The 26,024-nt window shown below is 44.8% G+C and overlaps 1 protein-coding gene and 1 long non-coding RNA gene across 2 annotated transcripts in view; one reads left to right on the top strand and one right to left on the bottom strand.

The window, feature by feature from the left end:
• The window catches only part of LOC104849406 (NACHT, LRR and PYD domains-containing protein 1), a 43,597-nt gene that overhangs the window by 3,591 nt on the left and 13,982 nt on the right, over positions 1-26,024 (top strand). Inside the window, exons 4-11 of the mRNA XM_010605833.2 lie at positions 143-337; positions 5,266-6,880; positions 10,285-10,455; positions 13,522-13,692; positions 13,976-14,062; positions 15,005-15,096; positions 16,053-16,215; positions 17,691-17,914. Coding sequence (XP_010604135.1) covers positions 143-337; positions 5,266-6,880; positions 10,285-10,455; positions 13,522-13,692; positions 13,976-14,062; positions 15,005-15,096; positions 16,053-16,215; positions 17,691-17,914 — 2,718 coding nt within the window. The remainder of the gene's footprint in view (positions 1-142; positions 338-5,265; positions 6,881-10,284; positions 10,456-13,521; positions 13,693-13,975; positions 14,063-15,004; positions 15,097-16,052; positions 16,216-17,690; positions 17,915-26,024) is intronic.
• On the bottom strand, positions 5,892-12,842 carry LOC104849405. Its single transcript, XR_776745.3, has 3 exons — positions 12,685-12,842; positions 6,387-6,424; positions 5,892-5,961 (listed from the first exon to the last, which is right to left on the bottom strand). It is a non-coding gene; the product is annotated as an uncharacterized LOC104849405 (long non-coding RNA).

Raw genomic sequence — 26,024 nt, 5'->3', positions numbered from 1 at the left:
AAGTTATACATCTATCTTTACATGACTTTAAAAATAAGATTATTAACATCTGTCTCACAGGATTTTGTGGCAGTTCAGATGTGTGTATCTGAAATAATGGGTCTTCTGTAATTAGTTGTTTCTTTCCTGTCATCTCCCCCAGAAAACCCTTCCTACCAAGCATTTCCAAGTTCTCCAGACCATGAGTCACCAAATCAGGAGTCACCCAATCCCCCCACAGCCACAGCAATGCTGGGGAGCTGGGAACCTCCACTTCACATTGACCCAGAGCCAAGCCATCAGAGAGCTTCTGGGACCTGGGGCATGATGGCTAAAACTGCAGGAAAGTATTGCACAGGTGAGGACTTGCTAAGTTCCTGGGGGAGGGTGGGGGATGCAAAGTCATGACAAAGAGTCAGTCCCCTGTGGGCCAGGTGGGCAGACTGAGTACAGAGAAAAACTTCACACATTTCTACAGAAATCCTGCCCTTAGAGTTTGGCCATAGGGCAAAGGCATTGCTTTCTTGAGGCTTCTGAAACTAAGATGCAGGTCCATTCTCCAGCACAGGAAATGCACCACTTGGTTTAGTGATCAGGGCATCATCAGTCTGAGGTCAGGAAAGCCAGATTCAAAGTCCACAGTGCCTCTCACCATCACCCTCCCTGAGGACCCAGCAGAAGTCACACATCTGCCAAGTGCTTTCAGGACATCCCACTCTGTCCAAGCACTGTACCCACTGCATCACTTGCACTCCTTTAGGAACAGACTGTTACCATGCCACCCAATGACAAAGTTGAGGGTCAAAAAAGGTAAAGTTCACAGTTAGTGTAAGAGCTGAGATTCAGCCCATACTCTCCCAACACAATTCATGACTTTAACCCCAACATCTGACTCCCTCTGCCATCTGGACAATAAGGACAGTCATACTGAAGCCATGGACACTCAGACTTCTGATGCCAAAGTCTTAACCCTAGATCAGGGTTAATGCTAGGAGATGCTGCCTTTGAAATCTGAGAGATGTTGAACTAAAAGTGTCCCCTTTTACCCCAGCTAGGAATAGACTTGTGGAATTCATAGTCCTAAAAGGTGGCTCAGACTCAAAATATGTCCACTGACATAATTAGTCACGCTACTTCTCATTCAAAAAGAAAAGAAAGAAGGATGGGAAGAAGAGGGAAAAGGAGGAAAAGAAGATAAATGAGAAGGATTACAGGCATCTAACAGAAATATATAAATGGAATAACAGTACTGGAAAGCAATAACCACTGTGCAGGGTAGCACAGGCTTATAATCTCAGCACCTAGGAGGCTGAGGCAGGAGGACCACCGGGAGTTTGATGTCAGCCTGGGTTACATAGTGAGTTCAAGGCCAGCCTGAACCACATAGCAAGACCCTGTCTCAAAAAACCAAAACACCTGCCTCACAAGCATAAAGACCCAAGTTTGATCCCTGGTACCAAAAAAACAAACAAACAAACAAAAACAAAACAAAACAAAAAAGAAAGAAGCAAATATAAAAACTATGAAGACAAATTAGTTGCTATAATTAAAGATTCCATTGGGCCAGGGATTTAGCTCAATGGTTCTGGCACCTGCCTCACAAGCACAAAGACCTGAGTTCAATCCCCAGTACTAAAAAAGATTCCTTTGATTCTGAACATCCTAGCAAGTAGGAAAAACAGGTGGTGGCCCAGCAGTGGCAAACTCCCACCAAACCTAGTAAACCACCTGTGAAAGATTTGCCAGCACTGTGTCAGGTGCATACCACTATAATTGGGATAGTGAATTTTTAATGTACAACTTAACCCATCTCTAGTTATGTTTCTTGTTGCTGAGACAAAATACCTGACATCCAAAATTAAAGGAAGAAAGGTTTATTTGACTCACCATTTGTAGAGGATTCATAGTTGGCTGGCACCAAGGCAGGGTAGCATGAGGGAGGGGCATCAAAGAACAGGTGGGCAGAAGGCAGCAAGCTACAAGTGACAATAGCAACTTTTTCTGTTCCTTTATATGTTCTGTCTAGGCTACATGTCCTCTGGGCGGGTAGCACTCACACCCAGAACTATGCCAAACCAATCAGTGGACCAATTTAGTAATCACAAACCCTGATCCCAGCATCAAACATTCTAGATCCAGCCACCTCTAAAAAAGCCCTACCTTTGACTACATGAGGCTTTAGGGAGCTATCTAGACACAAGCCGTAACAACTGACATATGCTATAGGTTGCAACTTTTTGAATTTTTGCAAACAATTCATTCATATTACCTAGAAAATTCAAGGTAGAAGAATTTGAAGAAAAAAAAATTTTATTATGTTCCATTGTTATGTGCCATTCCAAAAATGAAACATTAGCCATAAAAGGATTAATTCAAGATAGTAAGAAAAGCTTTTAAATCTGTCTTGATTCAAGAAGATATAGATATGTGTTTGGTCACAGATTCACGAAAAGTAGGAAATTTAGGAAAACCTAGCGTCATGCTTGGCACCTCAGGCAAACAGGGCCTGAACAGAGCGAGCCATGGCTGTGGCCCTGGATGGCCATCCTGCTCCTCTTAGGAGACATTCACTTTGCTACAGATGTTCTCCCAGGGGACAATGAACGCAGATCTGTAGATTACAATTTCAGAAGTGAAGGCATGCTCCGAAGCCACAGTCTCACCAGGGGAATGAGTGTAAATTGACCCCACACTCCATACTCCACACAGGTCCTCTTGAGCACACCTGCAAGAGTGGGAACCTTGCACCCTGTATGTAGCACCACAGGTGCCCTGGGATAAACTAGGCTTCAGCATCCTGTGAGTAAGCTGTGTCATCCCTAAAATTCACTCCTATGCTTGATAAAATACTTCCCCCAAATGCTAATGTGGTCAGAGGTGGGACTTTTGGAAAGTGCTTAGAGGCTTAGGGGACTTAGGACATACCTGAATGTCCTGGGGAAAAGGGAAAATAAAAAAAATATGAGAAAAGGAAAAAATGGAAATAAAGTCATTGTAAATAGGGAAGGGTGAAGGGGGTGAAGGGAGGGCATGGGTATAGGGAAAAAATAAAAACCAAGATATATCATGTAACGGGTACAAGATCCCAATGAAAAATGTAACTGTAGTGTTTGCCTTAAATGGACCAATAAACTTAATGGGGAAGAAAAAAAAAAGAGGCTATTTTGTCCTAGCAGTAGAAAGTCGACTAATGCATTCGCCTAAGCAGAAAATTAGAGGCATTCAAAATATTAGAAAAGGAAAGATGGAAATGGCTTGTAAAGATGTTCTGCCCACATGTTAATAAAACAGAAACCGGAGGTTCCCGCCCTGGGGAACAATCCAAGTAGTCACAATTCACAAAGTGCTACCGACCGTAGGGCAGCAAACACGGGATTTCACAAGGAGATACAGGTTCTCTGAAAGGTGGGAGCAGGTTCGGTGATGACAGTCAGACAAAAGCACTCAACACCGAAGTGAAGCTTGCAAATGCTGCTGCAATTTTATTTCTAACTCTAGGTGTTTATATACTAGTTTCAAGGGCACACCTCAAGAGTGATTTCAGGCACAGGCAGGCATGAGAAAGATAGACAATAGTACTGTAAAAACTAAGACCACAAGGTCAAGGTAAGACCACACCTATATACCATCACAAAAGCTAAGACCATTAAGTCAAGGTAAGACCACACCTATACGCAGTCAGAAGGGGAAGTTTGTAAAACAAAGGACTGGCTTCAGCATGTCACCTTCAGGATCACCTTCAGGACTTCACAGTCCGGGGCTCAGGGTCAGCACTTTGGCCGCCCGTCCTCTTGTGCCTCAATACCTCCCCATCTCTAGGAACATCTAATTGTTCCTAACCTTTCCTGGGCCCAGAATACAATTCTACAGATAATGAACAAATAGTAATAAAGACAAAATAGAACAGAATTATAGATGAACCCAATGTCCCCAAACTGCAGGCAGAGAGGCCAGCTATTCTCTTCACGGCTGACTTTGCATGCGGTGTGTGCCAAGGACCTCCAGGAGGCTTAACCCCGTGGGGACGATACCTCGGGTCTGGTTTCTGCCAGGTGACCGGCATTGTCACGCAGACTCTACTGGAGTGGTCGTGGCAACAAAGCATCTTCCTGTGGGTCACAAATTGAGCCTCCTCAGAAACAGGCCCTGAGGTGGGGCTGGTGTGGGGCAGTTTACTGGGAAGACTATTCGGGGATGTGCTGGTAAGAGAGAGCAGAAACATGAGACAGGAAAGGAAGCCCAGAAATGGTACATTACGGGACTGCTTACATAAGCAACTGTCTTAGTCTATTGTAAATTGTTGTCACAGAATAAGTGAGATTGGATCAGTTGACAAGAATTTTATCTAGCTGAGAATTCTTCAGCCGGAAGTCCAATATCAGAGAGACACATCTGCTCTGCTTCCAGTGAAGATTTTGTGATGCTTCTTGTATGGCAGAAGAAAAATCAGAAGAGGAAACAAAAGCCTGCAGCGAAAAGGAAAGGGGTCCTGATCTCCACCACAGCTAACCCATTCCCATAAGGAAAGCATAAATCCATTCATAGCTAGTGCTGCCCTGTGACCCACAGACCCCACCTCCAAACACTACCCCTGGAAATTTCATTTCAACATGAGTTTTCATGGGGACAAATGACAGCCAGAGCATAGCAGCTATTAAGGATGTTGGGAGACAGTGCAGGATACACCTTTGAGTTGCCTGTCCTGGTGCAGAGGACCCCTACCTATTGTCGGTGGGGAGCTCTCTCTACAATTTCTGGCACACTCCACTTTTGGGCCACAAGAGCCCTTGGACTGACACTCACAGGTGCTTCCAGAAGGACATATTTGTCAGGTCTACAATAGTGGGAGCTGAGGAGATGCTGTTGTATCTTCCATGCCTCCACGGCCTCCTACAAAGGGCAAACACAATCCTTGATGAACAGATGAGAAAACCAAGGCTCAATAGGGTTACTGGCCCTAGTTATAGGTTCATTGAGTATAGACAATTATATCTGTTTGCTCACTCTTTATTCAAAGCCCCAGGGGCAGGGTCTGGCATGTAGTAATTTCTTGATGAATGTTTGAAGAATGACTTGGTATATGATCGAGTATAACTTGATGACATCACGACTTGAGCTAAGGTTTTCTACTCCCCATATTCCACTGACTGCAGTGGCCAAAACATGCCATGTCTGTAGCCAGTGCAGTGTGTGACTTTCAGTGAGTACCTAAAGGCATTTAGTTGTTGAATGAATGAACAACTCTATTCTATACCTTAAGGTTCTATATTTTTATCCCTTACTTAGAAACCAGAAGATCCCGGGACCAGAAGACAGAGAACCCCTGCCCCACACAGTCCTGGAAGAATGAAGTTTTGCACCAAAATTTCATACAGCTGTTACTTTTACAAAAATGTCACCTCAGAGGCCAGGAGCCTCTGGTCAGGGAAAGCAGGCATCATGACACAGTAAAAGAGCAAGGGCATCTGATTGAGATCCAAGACTTATTTAGCCCAGGCCCAGGGACCCAGGCAGAACCTCACACAGTCATGCTGTACGGGGCTGCAGGAATTGGAAAGTCAACACTGGCCAGGCAGGTGAGAGGGGCCTGGGAAGAAGGCCAGCTGTACAGGGACCGCTTCCGGTATGTCTTCTACTTCAGCTGTGGAGAGCTGGCCAGGTGTAAGGTGATGAGTCTGGCTGGGCTCATGGCAAAAGGCTGGAGTGACTCTGCAGCTCCCATGGAGCAGATCCTGTCTCGGCCAGAGCAGTTGCTCTTCATCTTGGATGGTGTGGATGAGCCAAAATGGGTCTTAGAGGATCCAAATTCTGAACTCTGTCCACATTGGAGCCAGCCACTGGCAGTGCCTGCACTGCTGGGCAGTTTGCTAAGGAAAACCATACTTCCTGGGGCTTCCTTTCTGATCACAACTCGGACCACAGCTCTGCAGAAGCTCGTTCCTTCTTTGGCACAGCCACGTTGGGTGGAAGTCCTTGGCTTCTCTGAGAGTAGAAAGAAGGAATACTTTTACAACTATTTCACAGATGAAAGGCAAGCAATTAGAGCCTTCAGCTTGGTGGAATCCAACCCAGCACTCTCGACCCTGTGTCTTGTGCCCTGGGTGTGCTGGCTGGTCTGCACTTGCCTGAAGCAGCAGATGGAGCAGGGGAAAGAGCACCCGCTGACCTCTCAGACCGTGACAGCCCTCTGCCTGCACTACCTTTCCCAGGTTCTCTTGACTCAGAACCTGGGGCCACCACTCAGGAGCCTCTGTTCTCTGGCTGCTGAGGGCATCTGGCAAAGAAAGACCCTGTTCAGTGCAGATGATCTCAGGATGCACAGGTTAGAGGGGGACATAATCGTCACCTTCTTAAAGATGGATACTCTTCGAGAGCACCCCAGCAATCTGAGCTACAGTTTCACTCACCGGTGCTTCCAGGAGTTCTTTGCAGCAGTGTCCTGTGTCTTGGGGGATGAAGAGGAGAGAGGTGAGCATCCTGGCAACCTCAGAGTCACGGAAAAATTACTAAAAGTGTATGGAAGACATAACTTGTTTGGGGCACCAACCATGTACTTCCTATTTGGCCTTTTAAGTGATCAGGGGGCCAGGGTGTTGGAGAACATCTTCTCTTGCAAGCTGCCTGCAGAGCGGAAATGGGAGCTGCTGCAGTGGGTCCAAGAGGAAGCCCTAACACAGCAGCCATACTCTCAGGACTTGTTCCACTGTTTATATGAGATTCAGGATAAGGAGCTCCTCACACAGGCAATGGCCCATTTCCAAGGAACGGGGCTGTATGTCCAGACTGACATGGAGCTCCTGGTGTCCACTTTCTGTGTTAAATTCTGTAGCAATGTGAAGAGGCTTCAACTAAACGAGAGTGAGCTGCAGGAACTAGGATGGAGGCCCCCCAGGGTAGTTCTGTGAGTATCCCGACTCACCCCTCTGCTCCTGTCTTTCCTACAAACCCTCATGTCCTGAGCACAGAGACACTCATTCAGCCTGGTCCCCACAGTTAAAGGATGGAGATCACCAGTGTTTACTAAGTGCCCAACCTGACCGCCATTCTCTGCCCATGATCCTCTGCATGCCTGACTGTGTGACAGAACCCTGAGTCATCCTGTTGCCTCTCTTCCTACCTCTGCAACAACCACCCTCCTTTTCTGCTAGACATGCTCCCACCTTCACACTGACCTTCACATTGCCCACACCCTCTCCAAGAATCAGGCAGTCACTTGCCTCTGCTCTTCTCTCTTGACAGGCTTTCCATCTAAGAAACTGCTCACTCAGCTCCTTCAAGTACCACATCAAAGACATTGGCCCTGGGATCATCCCCCATCATCTCCAAATGCATGTGTCTTAGAGGGAGCTCACTATTTTCCCCTACTTGTTGTATCAGTGATACACAATAGCCCCAGCACACTATCTGAAACCCATCTCTGAGCATGAAACATAACTTTGTCTAACCACCCTTAACACTCAGAAACACTGTGAAGCTCTCCTTGCAGGTTCTGTGTTTGTGTTGAAATATTTTTTTTTGAGATAGAGTCTTGATATGTAACCTAGGCTGGCCTTGAACTCACTATGTAGCCCAGAATGGCCTCAAACTCACAGTGATCCTCTTTCCTCAGCCTCCCAAGTTCTGGAATTACAGGCGTGCACCACCACACCTGGCTCTCCTTGTTGGGATATTGACCATTCTCTCTCAGTGTAGGTCTATCGCCCCTTTCAGATGATTCCTTTCATAAATATTCACTAGGCAGTGACAGGACTGGAGAGGTGGCTTGATGGTGGGAGCACTTGCCTAGGGTGCAACAGGTCCTAGGTTTGATTCCCAGCATGCACAGAGAGAGAACTGAATTTATGCCAAGTCCTACAAATCACAAATTAAACAGTACAATCCTTGCCTTAAGGAGCTCACATACTGGAAGAGAAGGCAGATATACACACAGTAATTACAACAGAGTGATTCTGCAATAATAAAGGTAAGGGCAACATATCACTGTGGCTCAATGAAGAGAGTGATCATACAAGTAGACTAGAAAAGTCTAATTGAGTCTTCTATTTTCAAATTATCAGAGCTTTTTCTTATGATAAAATCCATGTTCATCGTGAAAAATAAGGATAAGTAGATGAGCAAAACAATTAAAGTAGGTTTTACAAAAGCAAAAAGATAAAATGTAATATCAACTACAATTCCACTACTCCATTGTAACCACCAATAAGAACTGAGGCACATCCATCTAGAGTTTTTTCTGAGAATAATTGAACCATCCTGTTTATTTTTTCTTATACTCAGCTTTATTTTCTTAATAATATTCTTTGGTTATTAAGAAGTCTAACACAACACAAACTTGAATAAGCACGTGATATTCCCTAAGGAGAGAACCATACCTGATTTGACCATTTCCCTATTGACCATTTTAGACTGTTTGTAGTTGTTTATGGCTACGAACATGATAGTTGGCCTTAGGGACCTGAATATAAGTGTCACAGGTGGCAGCAACCTAACACGAGACCCTCAGAAGTGTCCTGAGCAGGTACAGAGGCAGAAGCCAAATGGAGACAAGAGGAACAGAGACACCAGAGCAGCAAGGCACTTTGGAATGGATGGTAGCAAATTTGGCCTGAAAAGAATCCTGTGGGAAAGTCAGGGGCTTCTTCTGGAAATGGCAGGGAGGAGTCACTGGATCAGCCAGGCAAGGGAGGGAGGATGAGGAGGCTGTACTATAAAAGCAGGAAAGTCCAGGAAGAAATGGTGAAGATGGCCAAGGCTATGGAAGAGAAAGGAGGATGAATCGAGATGTGGCAGGCAATAAAGCTGGCAAGGTGAATGGCCTTCTAGGTATTTGTCTTACAGTTAAGCCTTGAACATATAGAATGGTAAATATTTAATTTTTTTCAGTCTATATAAATACTACATATGCCTCAAAAAGCCACTTTTGGCAGCTTATTTTGTATTTGTTTATTATTATGACATTGGGATGGTACATTGTTAACTTTTTTTTTTTTTATTTTTTTGGTTTTTTGAGACAGGGTCTCACTATGTAGTTGAGACTGACCTGGAACTCACTATGTAGCCCAGGCTGGTCTCGAACTCACAGCGATCCTCCTGCCTCATTCTCCTGAGTGCTGGGATTACAGGCATGCGCCACCACACTCGGCACCATTGTTAACTTTTTGTTTCAGTCAGGATTGGCCACCTTCAGTCTTTTTGATTTATGTGTGCATTTATACTTCTGAAGGCATTAAAATTGTAGTAAGGCTTTGGGAGACCCTGCAACACCTTGTAATCTTCACAAAACCTCTGCAGCAACCATTGTTGTCTCGATACTGCAGCTAAGAAGACTGAATGAGGCGAAGGAAAGTGGTCTCACATGTGGAGAGCTGGCTCCAGAGCGGTTGCTCCTTGCCTCTGATAGCTCTGCATACACACGGGGAAAATGAGTAAAAAGAGACATATATTGGAATGCACTAAGTAAAAGAGTCAGTGGGGTGTTGAAATAGAGATATCCTAGCAAGAAACCAGTCTGAAGTTTGGAAGAAAGTTTTAGTAGTTGGAGCCTGGAACCAGGAGAGAGCACTAGATAGCGTCTAAAAATGAAGAAATCAAATATATGAATGTCATATGGGGCTGAGTTTCACTCCAAGCTCATCATCTTTCCTATTCTAGCTGCAAACACTCTCACCTAGGATATTTCCCCTTCCTAGCTCTCTCCTATGGACCATCTATCTCTGTGGTCTTGCTGTTCCTGGAAGGAGAGATTCATGCAAATCTCATATACCAGTATATATGGTCATATCCAACATCTCATCAGAAAATAATCTTTAAACCAATCTTTCTGGGTTCTGTTCCCACTGCCCATATCTTCCTTTCTCCACTGAACTCTGAGACTCTAGAATTCTGTGTCAAAGGAAGACAGGTGTGTCTGCAGCAAAAGGAGAAAGTCTGTCAAATTACTGAGCACCTCCAATATGCCAGGCCCTATCCTGAGCACTGCAGATAGAAAAAGATGCTATTTGCTTATACCCTTGGGAAATTCCCAGACTAAGGCAGAAGCAGGCACAGAAAAAGAATATATCACTATGTTCTGCCAGGGGCTATAGAACAAAGAGGAATCTAGAGGAGGGATGCTGAGCCCAGGTGAGGGGCCAGTGGAAAAGTAGGTCAGTACTGGGGATGGCACTGTCCATGGTAGCACGGTGCTCAGGGGGACAGAACCCCACATTGTGATGTGAAGCAAGGCTGTGCATCTCAGACCCTGCACAGATAGCTTTCTCTCTCTCTCTCTCTCTCTCTCTCTCTCTCTCTCTCTCTCTCTCTCAGGTCTACGTGGGAACCACTAACAAATTATAGTTGGAAGGTTCTCTTCTCCATCCTCAAGGACACTGGCAGCCTGAAGGAGCTGGACCTAAGTGGAAATCCACTGAGTCTGTCTGCCATGCAGAGTCTTTGTGAGTCCCTGAGACACCCTCTCTGCTACCTGAAGTCCTTGTGGTGAGTTTGACTTGGGTTCTCCTCTGGAGCAGGCTGGGTGGAAGAACAGAGGTAGAAGTTGAGTCTAAAATGATGGATTGGTCTTAGCATTCATCAAATATTCGTGGATCCCATGTCTGACCATGCCTTGTGACAATTCAAGGGCTGCTATGGGAAACAGACTCGGGTGGGATTCTGTTAGGGAGAGACAGACATTGATCAAGGAATTATACTATCAAATGTGCAACAACAGGCCCAGACAATGGCCCCAGTGGAAAACATTTCCTTCAGAAAGTGGCTTGAGGGAAATCTAAAAAATAGAGAAGATTTGGCCAAGTGAATCAGAAGGGGAGGAAGTTTCAGACAGAGGGTATGACATTTCCCATTTTCTCCCCTTCCTTTCCTTCCTAAAAACCATTTTATTCTGTTTCTATTCTCTTTACATCTTTTTTGGCTCTCATATACAGGTAAGATCATGCAGTATTTTTCAGCATTTGGCTTATTTCACTTTAGGATTTCTCAAACTATATTTAATAGCTGAAATCAAGAATTCTGAGGCTCTTATTTTAAAGAGCATATAAAATGGGCATGTTATTTAGACAAAAGAGGATTTACAAGAAGGGACAAGTGGAGATCTCAAAGGGCCAGAAAAAGCAAGGGCAGTGGAGGAGAAGGAAGAGATGGAATCAAGACACCTGAGGAAGAGCCTTGTCCCCCTCTGGAATAGAGGGACAGAGAAGGACACAGTAGCTGGGGAAAAGAGAGGCACTGAAGGCTTCAAGTCCCACAGCAGCAGCATCCTTTCAGGCCCTGTCCTAAGTACATCATACACATTACTTCTATTGATCTTTGCAAACACCTTGAACAACAGGCTTGGTAAATCCATGTTATGGGAAACTAATGACACTTAGTAATGGGGAAACTTGCCCATATTCATCAAACAGTAAATGACAGAGGCAAGATCTGAACCCATGTCTGTCTGGCCTCAGAGCCCTTACCCATCCCACTCCACCACCCCAGTCAGATGTCTTTAGGCCAGATGTCCTAAGTGGGGCTGGGAGAGGCCGAGATTGCAGAAAGGCATCCACATCTTGTGATATCGAGTCCTTTGGGATGAATAAAACCTCAAAAGTAGCTTTATCTTCAAACTTTATTTTTATGCAAGATGAGTAAACTAAACATGTAATGTCCTTTCAAATATGCCCTGCCATCCAGAAGTATCCCTTGCTATCACTCACACCTTAATGACCCACTCTCGCACCCCCAGCTCTTTTAGTCAAGACTTAGAAGCACTGAGTGACACACTACCATCTTGGTGTGACAGTGAGGTCCTGAGTGTTCTTCTGGGAGCCAAGCAGATCCAGCTGTGGAAGGAGAAGTGGCAGAAGCTGGACTGAGGTCACAAGAGCAAAGGACCCCAGACACCATTGCCCTAGAGAGAGCTGTGTATATACGGCATGGAGTGCATGAGAAACACTTGTTTTGCATAAGTGATAACACGCCACAATTATCACGTCCCTTGCTTTATCATTTAAAATAGATCTTGTGGGGCTGGAGATTTAGCTCAGTGGTTCCGGTGCCTGCCTTGCAAGCACAAGGACCCGAGTTCAATCCCTGGTACCAAAAAACAAATAAATAAATAAAATAGATCTTGAGATGTCCCTGTATCGGTACTTACAAAGCTGCTACATACTTTTTAACAACAGTCCAGAACTCCACTGCATTTACTCTCCCACCACCACTTTTTGTTTATTCATTTGTTTTGCTTGTTTTTTGGTACTGGGTATCGAACTCAGGACCTTGCCTTTGCGAGGCAGACTCTGTGCCACTGAGCTAAACCCTCCCTTCCCCTTTTGTTTTTTGAAACAAAGTCTAGCTATGTAGTTCAGGCTTACCTTGACCTCACTATGTAGCCCAAACTGGCCTCAAACTCAAGGCAATTCTCCTGCCTCAGCCTGCCAAGCACTGGGATTAAAGGTGTATGCCACCACACCCAGCAACACCATGTTTTTTAGTGACTCCCTTTTTATGGGCATCTGATTTCTGTCCAGTCTGTGCCACTGTAAACAGAGCTGCAGTTAACATCTTCCCTCATGCATCCTGACACCCATCCTGTAGCCTAAATTCTGAGGGCTAGGTAAAGGTCATGTAAGGATACAGTGTTTACCAAGATTAAAAGGGCCCCAGTCAGCCTCGTCCCCAAGAACCCCAGTGTTAACTCTTTCCTAGTATGTCTCTGTAGCCACTCACCCTATAGACTGGGAAAGGCTGAAAGGGGGAAGAATTTCATCTGTAAACAGAGTAAGTCAGCGTGCCCCTCCATCCTTGCTCTTCTTCCCAGATGGGCTGTCCCATCCCCTCCCTTTGATTCTGGGTCTATGAACAATGCGGACTCAGGCTGCCCTGGACACCATGGCTCCCAGGCCATCCTCTAGCCCAGCAGCAGCACACCCATGGCCCAACACCTTAGTTCTATTGTGATGCAGCTATAGGACATGTGGAGTCACCCATCCAGATAAGACAAGGAGGTCTAAAGAGTTTTGCCATGGCTTAGCATACCATCAAGGGCTCCAGACATGTTTCTGGCTTGAAATAGCACATATTCCAGACTCCAGTATATACTGGGAAGCCCAAGGTAGGCTCTGGGACCCATTTGAACCTACTGCCCCTCAGATTTTGTTCTCGTACTGGAAGCTCACTGGTTTTTCTCCTGGACTGGAGATACTCTCACTATTGAACCCACCAGAGCATCCTATGTCTGCCGAGTCTGAGTATGTGGCAAAAGGAAACTGGTTAACAGTTAAACCCAGGTTACTCCACCAGGAATGATATGCTGCATGACCAGAACTTATGTGGATCCCACCAGGACTGAGACCTGCAACCTGGGGGTCTACTTGGCTACAAGAGGAAAGGTAAGGCTTCTCAGGTCACAGCAAGCCAAGAAACTCTTTGTCTTCTTATACTGTCATCCCTAGACCCCCCTCCACCCCAAGTAGCCACAGCTACTCAAAGAGATCAGGCCGCAGTTACCCAGGGGAGTGAGCCCTCGAGACAATGACTATAGGTCTGTGTGCATCTCTCCTGCAGGCTGGTTGGCTGTGGCCTCACATCCAACTGCTGCCAGGACCTGGCCTCTGTGCTCAGTGCCAGCTGCAGCCTGACAGAGTTGGACCTGCAGCAGAATGATCTGGGAATCTGTGGTGTGCGGTTGCTCTGTCAGGGGCTCAGGCATCCCACCTGCCAAGTCACACTCCTGTGGTAAGGCCGGGGGGTGTCCTCCACTGGGGAGGAGCAGAAGAGGGTGCCAGGGAATGGCTCCGGGAAAGGAAGTTGGACTGATAAATGCATCATCAGCCTGGGCTCCCTCTCCACTCTGCCACATACTCACACCCGGTGACTTCAACAAGTCTTCTGTGAGACTTGGCTACCTCACTGTGTTGGGGGTGCCACATCCACTTCATGCTTTCCAGATTTCTGGGTTCTGAGCACCCTGAGATCATAGGGAGATCACAGGAGGACCAGATTTCCCTTTTTCTTGCAGGCTGGACCATACTCTGAGTGAGGAGGTGACGGAGGAGCTAAAAGCCTTGAAAGAAGAGAAACCCCAGCTGCTTGTTTGCAGCATATGGTAAGGGTTGGCCCTGGCACTGTCTGGACAGCTCAGGCTGAGCACTGAACCACCATGGATGGTCTAGAGTAAAGTGATGGGAAGGGAGTCTTGGGCTGTGGGGAACAAAAAGAGCCAGGAAGAACCTAAGAACCACAGCTTGTGAGATGTTTGTTTTATTTTTGCTTTGTTTTATCTTTCAGTTGTTTAATGAGCGCAGAATCACATTATCTGCATGTTTAACCTTCCACTAGACAAATAAGGAAATAAGAAAGTGAGTGAGTGAATCCTGTGGGCCACACTGTGATAACCATTTGTCACTTGTACAGTTTCCTTAAATTAAGAGAAAGTTTGGGACAAGGCAAGCAGGGACCACAGAGTGGGGCACAAAGGCAAAGACACAAAGAGCCCTTTGGAGAAAAGACCACCATCACACTACCTACCCACACAGACACCTGTATACACACCAGGACTTAAAAGGGAACCCAGGGCAAGAGAGCCAATCTGTCTCCCACTGGGAATGGCTTGCAGCCCCATGTGCTTATATTTTGGCCCACACTGGTCCATGACCATGGAATCTATCTGTCCCCAAGTTCCTAGCTGTTACGCCTCACCTGAAATGAAAAGGAAAGGACTTCTAGGCTTAGAAGAAGTCATCCACTCATTAAACAAACTCCCCATGACCTACTATGTGTTAGGCACTATTTGAGGATCTTAAACATAACTGAGAATGAGACACAAGTGGTCCAACCTCCTGGAACTTAGTCCAACAGGGAGAGAGTCACAAGTTCTCCTACAGGTTTGTGTAATTGTACCTAGGGTTGCTGCATATGCACTGGTAGGCCTGTCTGACTTCATCCAGTGGATTAAACTGGGCTCTCAAAGATGGGAAGGGTGAGCTGGGGCAAGAAGGGGATGATTTCATGCAGAGATATGTGAGAGAATGAAAATCTCTATGTATAGGAAGCCACGTGTGATGATCCCTACTGAGGGCAGGGATGGAGGAAAGCTGGGTAATAGCACATCCTCATTCAAGCGTCAGAGACCACAGTCAGGTATACGAAGGGGCCAGCTTGGGTCCATGGTGTGGCTGCAGGGAGGGAAAGCTCTGGGAGGTCATCCCATCCATCCCCCTGTCCCAGAGATGAAACAAGGAGGTAAACCACCTAGAAAGGCCCTGTGCCCTGCAAGATCTTCAGTTCCTAGACCTCAGCTCTCCCAGACTTAGAGGGTAATCTGTTCCTCTGCAATACCCATGCCAAGTGTCAGAGTCTGACCAGGACCCAGTCTCCCATTCTGGGCAGCTGTGGCCTGAGAATCCCCTCCTTATCCCTGCCTGCCCACTGTACTTTCAGCTTTTCATTGCTGGATGAAATACCTGACACCCACAACTTTAAGAAAGAGATGTGTGTGTTTGGCTCATGGTTTCAGAAGTTTCAATTCATGACTGGCTGGGCCCAAGGAAGAAACATTATGGCATAATGGTGTGGCAGAGCAGAGCTGCTAAATAACAAAAGCCTGAAAGCAATCACAGGGGAAGAGCACCACTGAGAGATATAACTGAAAAGGCACCCGGGGTAATGACCCACATACAGCTGAGCTCCAACTTCTAACCACATATTCAGCTCATGAGTAGAATTTTGACATGACCAGATCATTGCTCCAGGAGTCTTTTAATCCAGTCAAGTTGACAACTGATCTTTACTTCTCATCATTTATCCATTAAACCAGGTTCCTTTCTCAATTTTTTTTGACCTGGGACAGGCTGAGAAAGGCAGTACTTCTGGCTAAGTGGGGAAGGGGAGATGGGCAGAGTGGGTCAGGGTAAGTGGGCTGCATATTCTAGATTACATCAGGTAACCCCAGGAGCAGTGACAGACACAGCTGGAAGACTCCCTTTCGTGACCAGTCATGGCAGCCTCAGGAAGGACCCTGCCATAGACCTGCTGTAGGAGGCTGGGGAGACCAAGCAGGGCAGCATAGGACTGACCACTGCCCTTCTGATTCCCAGAGGAAGGCTCCCCACAATTACTCCAGATGGAACCCTTCCTTTTGCCCTCTCCCTCACCTCTGGGACACCAGCACATGGAGCCTCTGGGGACGGAAGATGACTTCCTTGGACCAACAGGGCCCGTGCTTACTGAGATTATTGACAGAGAGAGAAACTTGTGCCGGTGAGTGAGGGGCTCCGACTGCTCCAGGCTGGGCTCCCCAACCCCAGTACCCACAGACAACACCATACCCGCTCTCCCCTTGTTCTTCCATTGTCAGGCTAGCAGAAACAAGACTGAGATACTAGGTATGTGCAAAATATTATAGAAATAGACGTTTTATACAAAAGTAGAGAGTAAAAGGAACTAAGCCCGTATTCTAGCTTCAGCTACAATGTGGATACATTCGTTTCAACTATTCTATTTCCTCTACTTTTTTTTATTATATTTTAAATCCAATATATCATGTGATTTCATCCTTAAATACTTTATTGTGTATCTCAAAAATAAAAAATAACTATTCTTCCATAACTACTATGCCATTATCATATCTAACAAGGTTGACATTGTTTCATACCATCTAACCTCAGTGTCTATTCAAATATATTTAATTATCAAAAATGGTCCTCACTAACAAAACAAGGATCACTTGTTATATTTTGCTTATGTCTCTTAAACCTCATTTAAATATCTTTTAATGTATAGACCTCTTTTATTAATAGCCATATCTGCTAAGTACCCACCATTAGCTGAGGACCTCTGTTCAAACGAATATTGTACACCTGCCCATCAGAGTGTTATACTCTCATAAGAAACACATGTTTATAACTATAATCATGATTGTTTCTTTTGTGTGCAGTGCTGGAGATTGAACGCAGGGCATTCAAACCGAGTTACAACCCTACCCCATTTTTTATTTTTTATTTTTCATTTTGAGACAGGATCTCTGTAAGTCACTAAGTTGCCCAGGCTGATCACCAACTTGTGATATTCATGAGTAGGCTGCCCAGAGTGCTGAGATTACAAGCCTGTGCCACCACACCCAGGGATAATCTCTTAGGGAATACTGCCATTCGACAAACACTGTCACGGCCCCTGTTTCAGCTGGGCAATAGTGTCACTCCCCACATCCACTTACAGAAATTGGTGTTTGCCCATCTACCATTTACCATATGCAAAGCCTTGAAAAGTCATTTGTATTTCCAGAAAGCATTCTTTTTCAGATACAAGGGTTATTACTAGTATTACTATGTACATTGCTATTAACTATCAGTATTAGGGCCCTTTAAAATAAAAGCTCTTGTCTCTTTCATCATCATCGTCATCATCATCACCATCATCATCAGAAGATCTATCTACTTCCAGGCATGTGTTAAGCTGTCACCTTGCATTAGGTCACTCATTTCTCACACTCACCCTAGGAGATGGGGGCAATTATTACTCCTATTTACAGATTAGGAAACTAAGACTAGGGAGGTTAAAAGACTTTATCCAGGGCTCACAGTCACATAGCAGAGGAGCCAACCGAAATTCTTCTTACTTTGAAGTCATTTTGTAGCCTCTTCACTTATCCACAAGCCCTTGCCCTGGGTCTGGCTTCCAGCAGGTGCTCAGTAAGTTTTCATAGTTCAATGTCTGCCTCTTCTTTTCCCTGCCAGAGTTCACTTCCCTATGGCTGGCTCCTACCACTGGCCTAGCACAGGTCTTGGCCTCTCAGTGAGAAAGGCGGTGACCATCGAGATTGAATTCTGTGCCTGGGACCAGTTCCTAGGCATCAATGACCTGCAGCACACCTGGATGGTGGCAGGACCTCTCTTTGACATCAAGGCTGAGCATGGAGCTGTGGCTGATGTGCACCTCCCTCACTTTGTGTCCCTCCAAGGTAAATGAGGAGGATAAGGTAATAACGGGCTGAAAGGGGTATAGGATGAAGGATGGAGAGGGAACAAGATGAGAGGGATATGGAGGTGGAGACTAAGATTGTTTATATTTATGTTTATATTTATAATATTTCTGGATTTCCATGAAAGTCTCCCCAAATGGAAAAAAAACATCCTCCATAATATCAACATGCATTCATTAAGTACTTTTTACATAGACTGTATCACTCACCATCCCAGCAAGAAGTACCTGATACTCTCAGCTGAGACTTTTGAAGACAGTTTCAAAGACGAGACTACGTACAATGTAAGGCTACAGGAACTAACAAGGATTATTTGGTGCCCCAGATCAGAGCATAGACACATGCTACCAGATTTCATTTGACAGCTGGAGCCATGGAAAGGAGCTTCCTAAGAGAAGACACTAGGCACCAAGAATCCAAACCTCTGTTACTTCCAAAGACTTCCCACAGATAAAGCTATAAAAAGTACAAGCTCACTGTCAAAAAGTCAGCAAGGTACCATGAGAGCCAGCAGAAACATCAGGTAACAGATAAGCCCTTTAAATACTTCAGAGGATTCATCAGAAATGGAACATAAAATAAGTTTGTATAATATCCTCAAATAAACAAGTGTAAAAACCTGAGCAAGCAACAAGGAATCATTAAAAATAATCAATTTTAGAACATGAAATTGACAAAAATGTCTTAAAATATCAAAAAATGTGGAAGATATTGTGAGAAGACTTCATCTACATTTAAGTGCAATTTCAGAACAATATGACAGAGAAAAATGGAGATGATACAATAATCAAAGCGATAATTGCCAAGAAATTTCTAAAATCATGGAGAGATATGAGACTTCTCAGAAAGGGAAATCCTAAAAGTCCAAAGCAAGAGAGAGACAAAGAAATGAGAGAAATCAACGCTAAATATAGCATTAATATAGTGTGATATAGTGTTAGTTATAATATAGTGAAACTAAAATATAACAAAACTGAAGGGAGGGGCTTTACAGCAGCCAGAAAGGAAGATTATCTAGCAAAGTATAGCTGGAGACAAACTTTTGAGCAGCAACAGAGGAAAGCAGAAGACAGTGGAACGACATCTTCAATGTCTTGAGAAGGTAAATGTCCCTCAGGAATTGAAACAAGGACAATGCTTTTAAGTGGCTGGTGAAATAAACATTTTAGACCAAACTAAAATGAGACAGCTTGCCACAAATGCTTACTGATGGAAATTCTACGGGATATACTTTGGGAAAATGGAAATGGCCTCATAAAAAAGATCCAAAGTACAAGATGGAATGATAAGCAAAGATACTAATATATATGTGGATAAATCTAACAAAACATTGGCCTATTGAAAAAACAATAATGATAGCTCTACTTGGGGATTTAAAGGTTATAGAAGGAAATAAATACCAACAGTAATAGCAAACAAGAGTGGGAAAAGATTCTAAAGCATTTGTAGACTTCCGAAGGAAGGTAAAGGCAGGGCAGACGTCCCATCAGGTACAGCAGTTATGCAGTCTATATCAAAGTGCTGCAATACATCTTCAATACTTAGTAAACAGAAATTCTCCACTGCTGAGATCACAAACTACTAAACATTCTTTAGTGTTGGAAACAGACATGAGGAATGGGATTTGGGTGGATGAGGTATCCATGGGGTTTATGAGGTGCGTTGCTCTGGACCAGTCCATGGAAGGCAAGAGGGCCCCAGCATTCCAGGCATCAGGACAGGCCATCTGCAGGCCTGTTGATGGCAGGGGCTATGGCACAGGCCCTCCACAGCAGGCCATGGGGTAGAGCTGGCATCAGATAAAAACCAGCCACTGACAAGTTCCAGGGAAATAGTGTCTATCGATTCAATGAGAAAGAAGAATCAGATAAGTTTACTCACATCAAATCACAACACAGGCAGTAGCTTCATTTTATTTATGATAGAATGATGTGATAAAAATTTTTCAGCTTTTATTAGTTGTAAGCACTATCGTGACATGTATAGTTTAGTTGGTAATGAAAGGCATATACTGTTCATCTTTTATGATTATACTGATTAATATATTAATTCATATTACCATTTAATAGTTCCACATATTTAGCATTAAGTCAAGGTAAAAGTATTAACTTTAGGCTTATACTTTAAACTATTATCAAATCAAAAATTATCAATAAAAGCACAAACTTAAAAATCATAATTTATAAACTAATAGAAAGAAAAAATCAGTAAGAAATATAAAAGGCAAAGAAATGCCCATTACCTATGAATAGGAAAGTCTCATTTGTTAAGAACACAAAGCATCAGTAAACAACTGCAACTGCTCCCCAGAAAGAAAGTGTGGGAGTTGGGGATGTAGCTCACTCCACCTGCCTGGCAAGCACAAGGTACAGAGTTCGATTCCCTATACTGGGGGAAAGAAAAAAAAGTGTGGGGTGGAGAAATAAAGGCCAGAGACTCAGACACTAGGGAATCTTGACAGCTGTTCCCAAGGGAAGATTTCAGAATAAAGCAGGCAGGAAAAGGTGCGAAGGTTATAGAGGCCCAGTCACAAAGGGAGAGAGCAAGAAAGGCTCAAATATTATCTGGGACAAGCTATTTTCTTCCCCACCTGAAAATCTACAGAGCAATAACTTGAGCCCAGTGGATCTCTGGATGATCATCAGGAAAAGGAGGTCTTGGCCATTGGGTTCGGTCCTGCTACTGCTTTGCCCATCAATGGAGAACTTTTCCTGCCCTCACTCTGCACCAGGGAAATCTAGGCTGGTAGTTGTCCCATGTAGTGAGGCCTGGAGCCAGAAGACACCAGCAGGGTTTGTCAGGACCAGAGTCTGCTCTTAGTCCCCGCTCCCACCCACCTTCTCACACCTGACCTTCAGAGGTCAGCACGCTGATCCCTCCCCACTGTAAAGAGATCCCAAGCATGCTCTGCTTAGACTTGCACATCATCAAGTGGGCCTGGGAAATGGGATTTGACCAAGGAATTGGTGATTCTGTAAATGCAAAGGAATCTAGCTGAGGCCTGCCAGGCTGAAAGCTAGAACTGGACATAAATGAATTCAGTAAGTTTCTGGGACTGCCCTCTGAGGACATAGGACTCCTGGGACATAGCTAAGCAAATGAATTGTAAAAAGAATTACTAAGCACTGTGTACCAGGCACCGAGCAAGGCAGAAATAAATACAGTATTGCCTAGGTAGTGAGGTCATTGCCTTTAGGACAAGCAAAAGCTGCAGCCCAGATGACAGCCTGCAGGAATTCCTAAAAGTTATGTTATGTTCACTCCTCCCCCAGTCCTGCCTCACCACAGGAGTTCAGATTGCCTAGACAGCTGGAAACCACAGTGATATCACACATACCCTCAAGCTGGTGATTCTCTGGAACCAATTCCACCACCACATAAGAATAGAAGGCCTTGAAACTCCTTCAGCAAAATGCATCATCAGAAGATCCAAATACCTTTCCCAGATTCTAAGACTTACCAGGAAGACTGAGCCAAGTTGTTTGAGGAAGAAACAACATAAACCACAAAAGTCAAATGATGAGGGACATGTTCAACCTGCACTTTCCCGTGATAATAGCAAGAGGCCCTTAATACCCCAAGTGCTTTACTGACACAAATTCAATCTTCACAACACTATGATGCAAACATTCAGTCTCTCTAGTGCGCTCTGTCCACTCTATCAGAGAAATACACTATTATGGCTAGGTGTGGTGGAGCGTCCTGTAATCTCAGCTACTCAGGAGGCTAAGACAGAAGTGTTACCCATTGGCTGCGGATTTCTTAGCTCAATACAGATAACAATCACATACTGACAAAGTACAGCCCCTTTGACATTAGTAGCTGCAAGCTTCGCATTGCAGAGCCCCTCAGTTCTCAGTTTTGTAGCTCATAGTGTAACCCTGTACCCTGAGTGTTAGCAGGTCCTAATGGCTCTCAGCTACCCCTATCAGCTCCTCAGCAGTCAGAGCTCATAGCTCCCCTGGAAGCTTTCTGAAACTCTTCTAGCAGGTTCTAGCTCCTCTCTGGAGTTCGTCTGCTCTTCCATGGAGCTCTTCACAAGGTAGCTTCGGGTCTGTCATTACTCTTGCTGTTTGCTCTCTGTTGCTCTCGAGTTCTTCAACAGCCCTCTGGCTGCTAAGCACATTGAGGGTAAAAAGCTATTAGTGTTACCAGTTTTTACTTTAGTGCAACCATCTCAGCCCACTGTGCCCAAGTCAAATCATATAGGCAATAAGACAATCAAAACCAGACTACTGGGACCTACGCTACAGGACTGGGGCACTGCACATGAGACACCCCTTTTGGACTGATCTCAGTGCTTATGTAGACAAGGGGAAGGCAAACAGGCAGACTCCTGCATCTTGGTGATTATTTGAAAACTGCAAGAGTGGTGACAGAGAGTGATATTATCTGAAGTGTCAGAGTCCTTGTCATCTGAAGTGATGCTGAGTCTTCAGCAGCTGCCATAGCTGAAGGGAAGTTTACTGGGCATCTGATACAGCCATGGCCAGAGCAGAGATCCCTAAAGCAGTCCAGAGGTGGCAAGAACAGCACCAGCAGCCATGACCACAGCCCAGAGCAACTGTGAAAAAAGTTGCTGTTTGATTGCCAGCTCCCACCTATTCCAGAGGGCTAACTTCATTACTGACAAAGCTTTCAAAGAGTTTCTAAGAACTATGGCAGTGTTGATTGTACCAGCAGAGTTTGGGGACTTTGGAGATAGTGGCACTAGTCTTCTATTTAATCTTAGTACCTGTGCTATAAGACATGAACCTCTGACCACTACTCAGGGTAGCTGCAGGAACACACTAGCAGCCAAGTGTGGGGCAATGGCATTGAGGCTGTCATTGATCCTAAGGTTCTATCCAGGTTGCAGAAGGAACTGTGAACCTAGAGGGTGGATTCTGAGGCAGTCACAGAGATGGTGGGAAAACACTAGAGCCAGTCTTTACTCTCCTTGGTTACCATTGGATCAGCCTAATAGCAATGGGAAGGGGCATAACCTCTGACTGTCACCTAGATCACATCCCTTTCATATTTCACAAGAAGTGTTTCTCAGGAATGATTGGACCTTGTTATTCTAAGGAGAATCACAGGTTTGATGCCAGTCTGGGCAACTTACTGAGACCCTATTTCAAATATCAACTTCACAAATGATTCACGGGGATGTTAAGTAACTTGCTCAGAGTTGCATAGCTAGTGAATCAGACTTTTGCTGGGAGTCAGGCTCAGGTAGACCCCATCACACTACTGCTCTGATAAACGTCTCCCTATGGCCTCACCTTTATGTAATGTGGGTTGCACTGTCTCCCTGTGTAGGAAAGTCAAAAGCTCACTTGGGCTCAGAAGCTGCTAACAACTCACTGAGCAGAAGGACAGGAGGAGGTCAGCACCAGGCTTCAGGCTAAGAGCAGGATCCAGAGGAGACAGAGCCACCTTGAGAATGGGAGCAGCAGTGGTTGAGGCAAACTCTAGATGTGCCACTGGGGAGAGGGCTGCCCACAATGTTTAAAGCACTTGTGATGCTTTGGGTAATGTTCTATTCACTGTCTGTTCTATTTTGGGGTAATGTTCTATTCCCAACTGTACCACGAGCCCCAGAATCGCAGTGCCCCTGTTCCCAGATATATCTACAGTCCAACCACAAGCAGACTCAACGCTCTGGGTGCAGACACTGCCACAGAAGCAAGCCTACCCCTGAGGGCTTGTTCTGAATAAGTCTAATGAGTTAAGCTAAAGGCAGCTCTAGTCAGAGTCCTGATCTTCTTGCCAGTGATTCTTGTTGCTCCAGACACCTCTACAGTTCCTTCCTGTTCACATCATGATCTTTCTGGTTGGTTCTCTGCTGTCTTTAATCTATGGGGCAAATATACTGTTTTATGACTGAGTGAAGTAGCACATGCCTGTAATCCCAGCTATTCAAGCCTGAGGCATGAACATGCCAAGTAGAGGCCACCTTGGAAAATTTACCAAGACCTTGTCTCAAAATACTATAACTAGGAAGTGGAGCACAGTACTCTTTGGATCCTATTTCCAGAACAGCAAAAATATACGTACGTACATATGTACATACATACATACATACTGTTAGTAAAGTGGGAGAGGTGATTCGGCTATCTATGGAATGGACAATATGTGTAAGAAAGTGACCAACTCCTCCTAAGCTGCCTGGAACTTTCCTTTTCTTAGGGGAGAAGTTCCTGAATCACACAGATGTAGCTCTCTGTCCTGAGCAAGCCAGGGCAGGAAGGTAGCCAAACCAGAAGGTAACAAAAGGAAAGACAGAGCATCCTCCAGAATTCGCCAAAAATTATTATGGCACAGAGCATCTGTAAGTTCCACAGATCTTGGAATTTCAGGTCTTGGCAATAGGGCAGTGGCTATTTTTGTGGCCATGAGAATTGCCCTTCCCTCCCAGAATTTCAGTTCTCCCACTTGGCACACTAAGGACCTTACAGTGCTATGGTGATCCAGGTGAGACCATTTACCTCATGTGATTGATGGCAGTGCCAAACAGCACCCCCTCTTGGAGAAGCCATTTGGAGGGAAAAGAGAAACAGAGATAGCCTTTTACTTCATTTTCTTATCCCTTGATATTCACTGATTCCAAGACAATTACCCAAGGGAGTTAAAAAGCTATCTGCAGAAACAGGTATATGCAGTACCATTTATCATGGTGAAAAGTTGAAAGTAAACATCAGTGAAGCAGAGACAGATGGTGAATTACAGAAATCACATGCTACAGTCATACAAATAATCCAGTGGATGCTTGGAACAATTTAAATGGACATAGAAAGACAGGAGACAAAGCTACCTGAACTAGGATGAAAATGTCCAAATGTATTACAGCATAGAACAGTTACAATATTTCTGTTGTTTGACTGATAAGATTCATGAGTGAATTCTGCCTTGTTTTTTGAAATATTATTTTTGTATTATCATTTTGCATCCAAAAATCAATTAACAAGTGAGAAAACTTAAGTAATGATCTCCATGGTCCTTTATAGAATTAACATCACTCCATGATGCTCCCTCTGATGCCCTTGCTAAGGCCTTCTCTGGATAGATAGATATTTTGCTGCTCAGAAATCACTTGCATTGCAGTGGATGCCAGGCAATAAGGGAATGGAGCCCAAAGTCCTGATATCAACAACAATGTCTCTCCTATTTCCAGCCTTCATTCCACAAACTCTCTGTTGGAGCTTTTTGAGGGGGGAGATTGAGACAGGATCTCGCTGAGTATTCTAGGTTGGCCTTGAACTCCTAGCCATCCTCCTGCCTCAGCCTCTCAACCACTGGGATTACAGGCGTGTGCCACCACATCCAGCTTATTGGGGCTTTAATGAATCCCCCAGTGCACTGACCATGGGCTACAATCAAATAAACAAATTCTGGCTGATTTATGCAGAAAAAGAATGTACCAGAAGATTCCTGAGTAGCAATAGACATCTTTTTAAAGCTACATATCAAGTCTAGGAGAAAAAAAGAGTGAGCCAATGATGCTGAGACCAAACACACTGGCAATAGGGCAGTGGCTATTTTTGTGGCTGTGGGAAATGTGCTTCTCCCAGGATTTCATTTTCCACATTTGGCCACCATCACATTAAGAAATACAGAGAAGGGGCAGGGGTTTGGCTCAGTGTTTCCACCACCTGCCTCGAAAGAGCAAGGGCCAGAGTTCAATCCCCGGTACGCCCCCCCACCCCAAAAGAAAGAAATACAGAGAGATTTCTGCTGCAGACACAGCCAACATGGGACCAACCTGTCTGGACTGCACTGCTACTACCAAAACTATCTCCAACTATTTATTTTTCTCTGCTTCACCCCACTAGGCTCAAGGTCCTAGTTAGAAGAACACACTTAGGCAAGTCTTGGTTGCGCACTTGTGTCACAACTTCTAAGGAGTAGCATCTTCCTGAGAGGGAAGCTCAGCTTGCTAATTTCAAGATCCACACAAAGGTGCAGGAAGGGGTTCTTCCTAAAATGAAAAGTCTGAATGATGACCTAACACTTGACCAAAGCAGGATCACATTGGTGACTCCATATTCCCACTATACCTTCTTCTTTCTTCCTTCCTCTTCCCCCTCCCCCTCCCATCTTCCCCCTC

This window comes from Fukomys damarensis, unplaced genomic scaffold, assembly GCF_012274545.1.
Source record: "Fukomys damarensis isolate Sample0158 unplaced genomic scaffold, DMR_v1.0_HiC HiC_scaffold_13, whole genome shotgun sequence".
NCBI classification, from domain to species: Eukaryota; Metazoa; Chordata; class Mammalia; order Rodentia; family Bathyergidae; genus Fukomys; species Fukomys damarensis.
The sequence above is the reverse complement of the archived record's forward strand: the minus strand, read 5'-3'. Positions and strand labels throughout refer to the sequence as shown.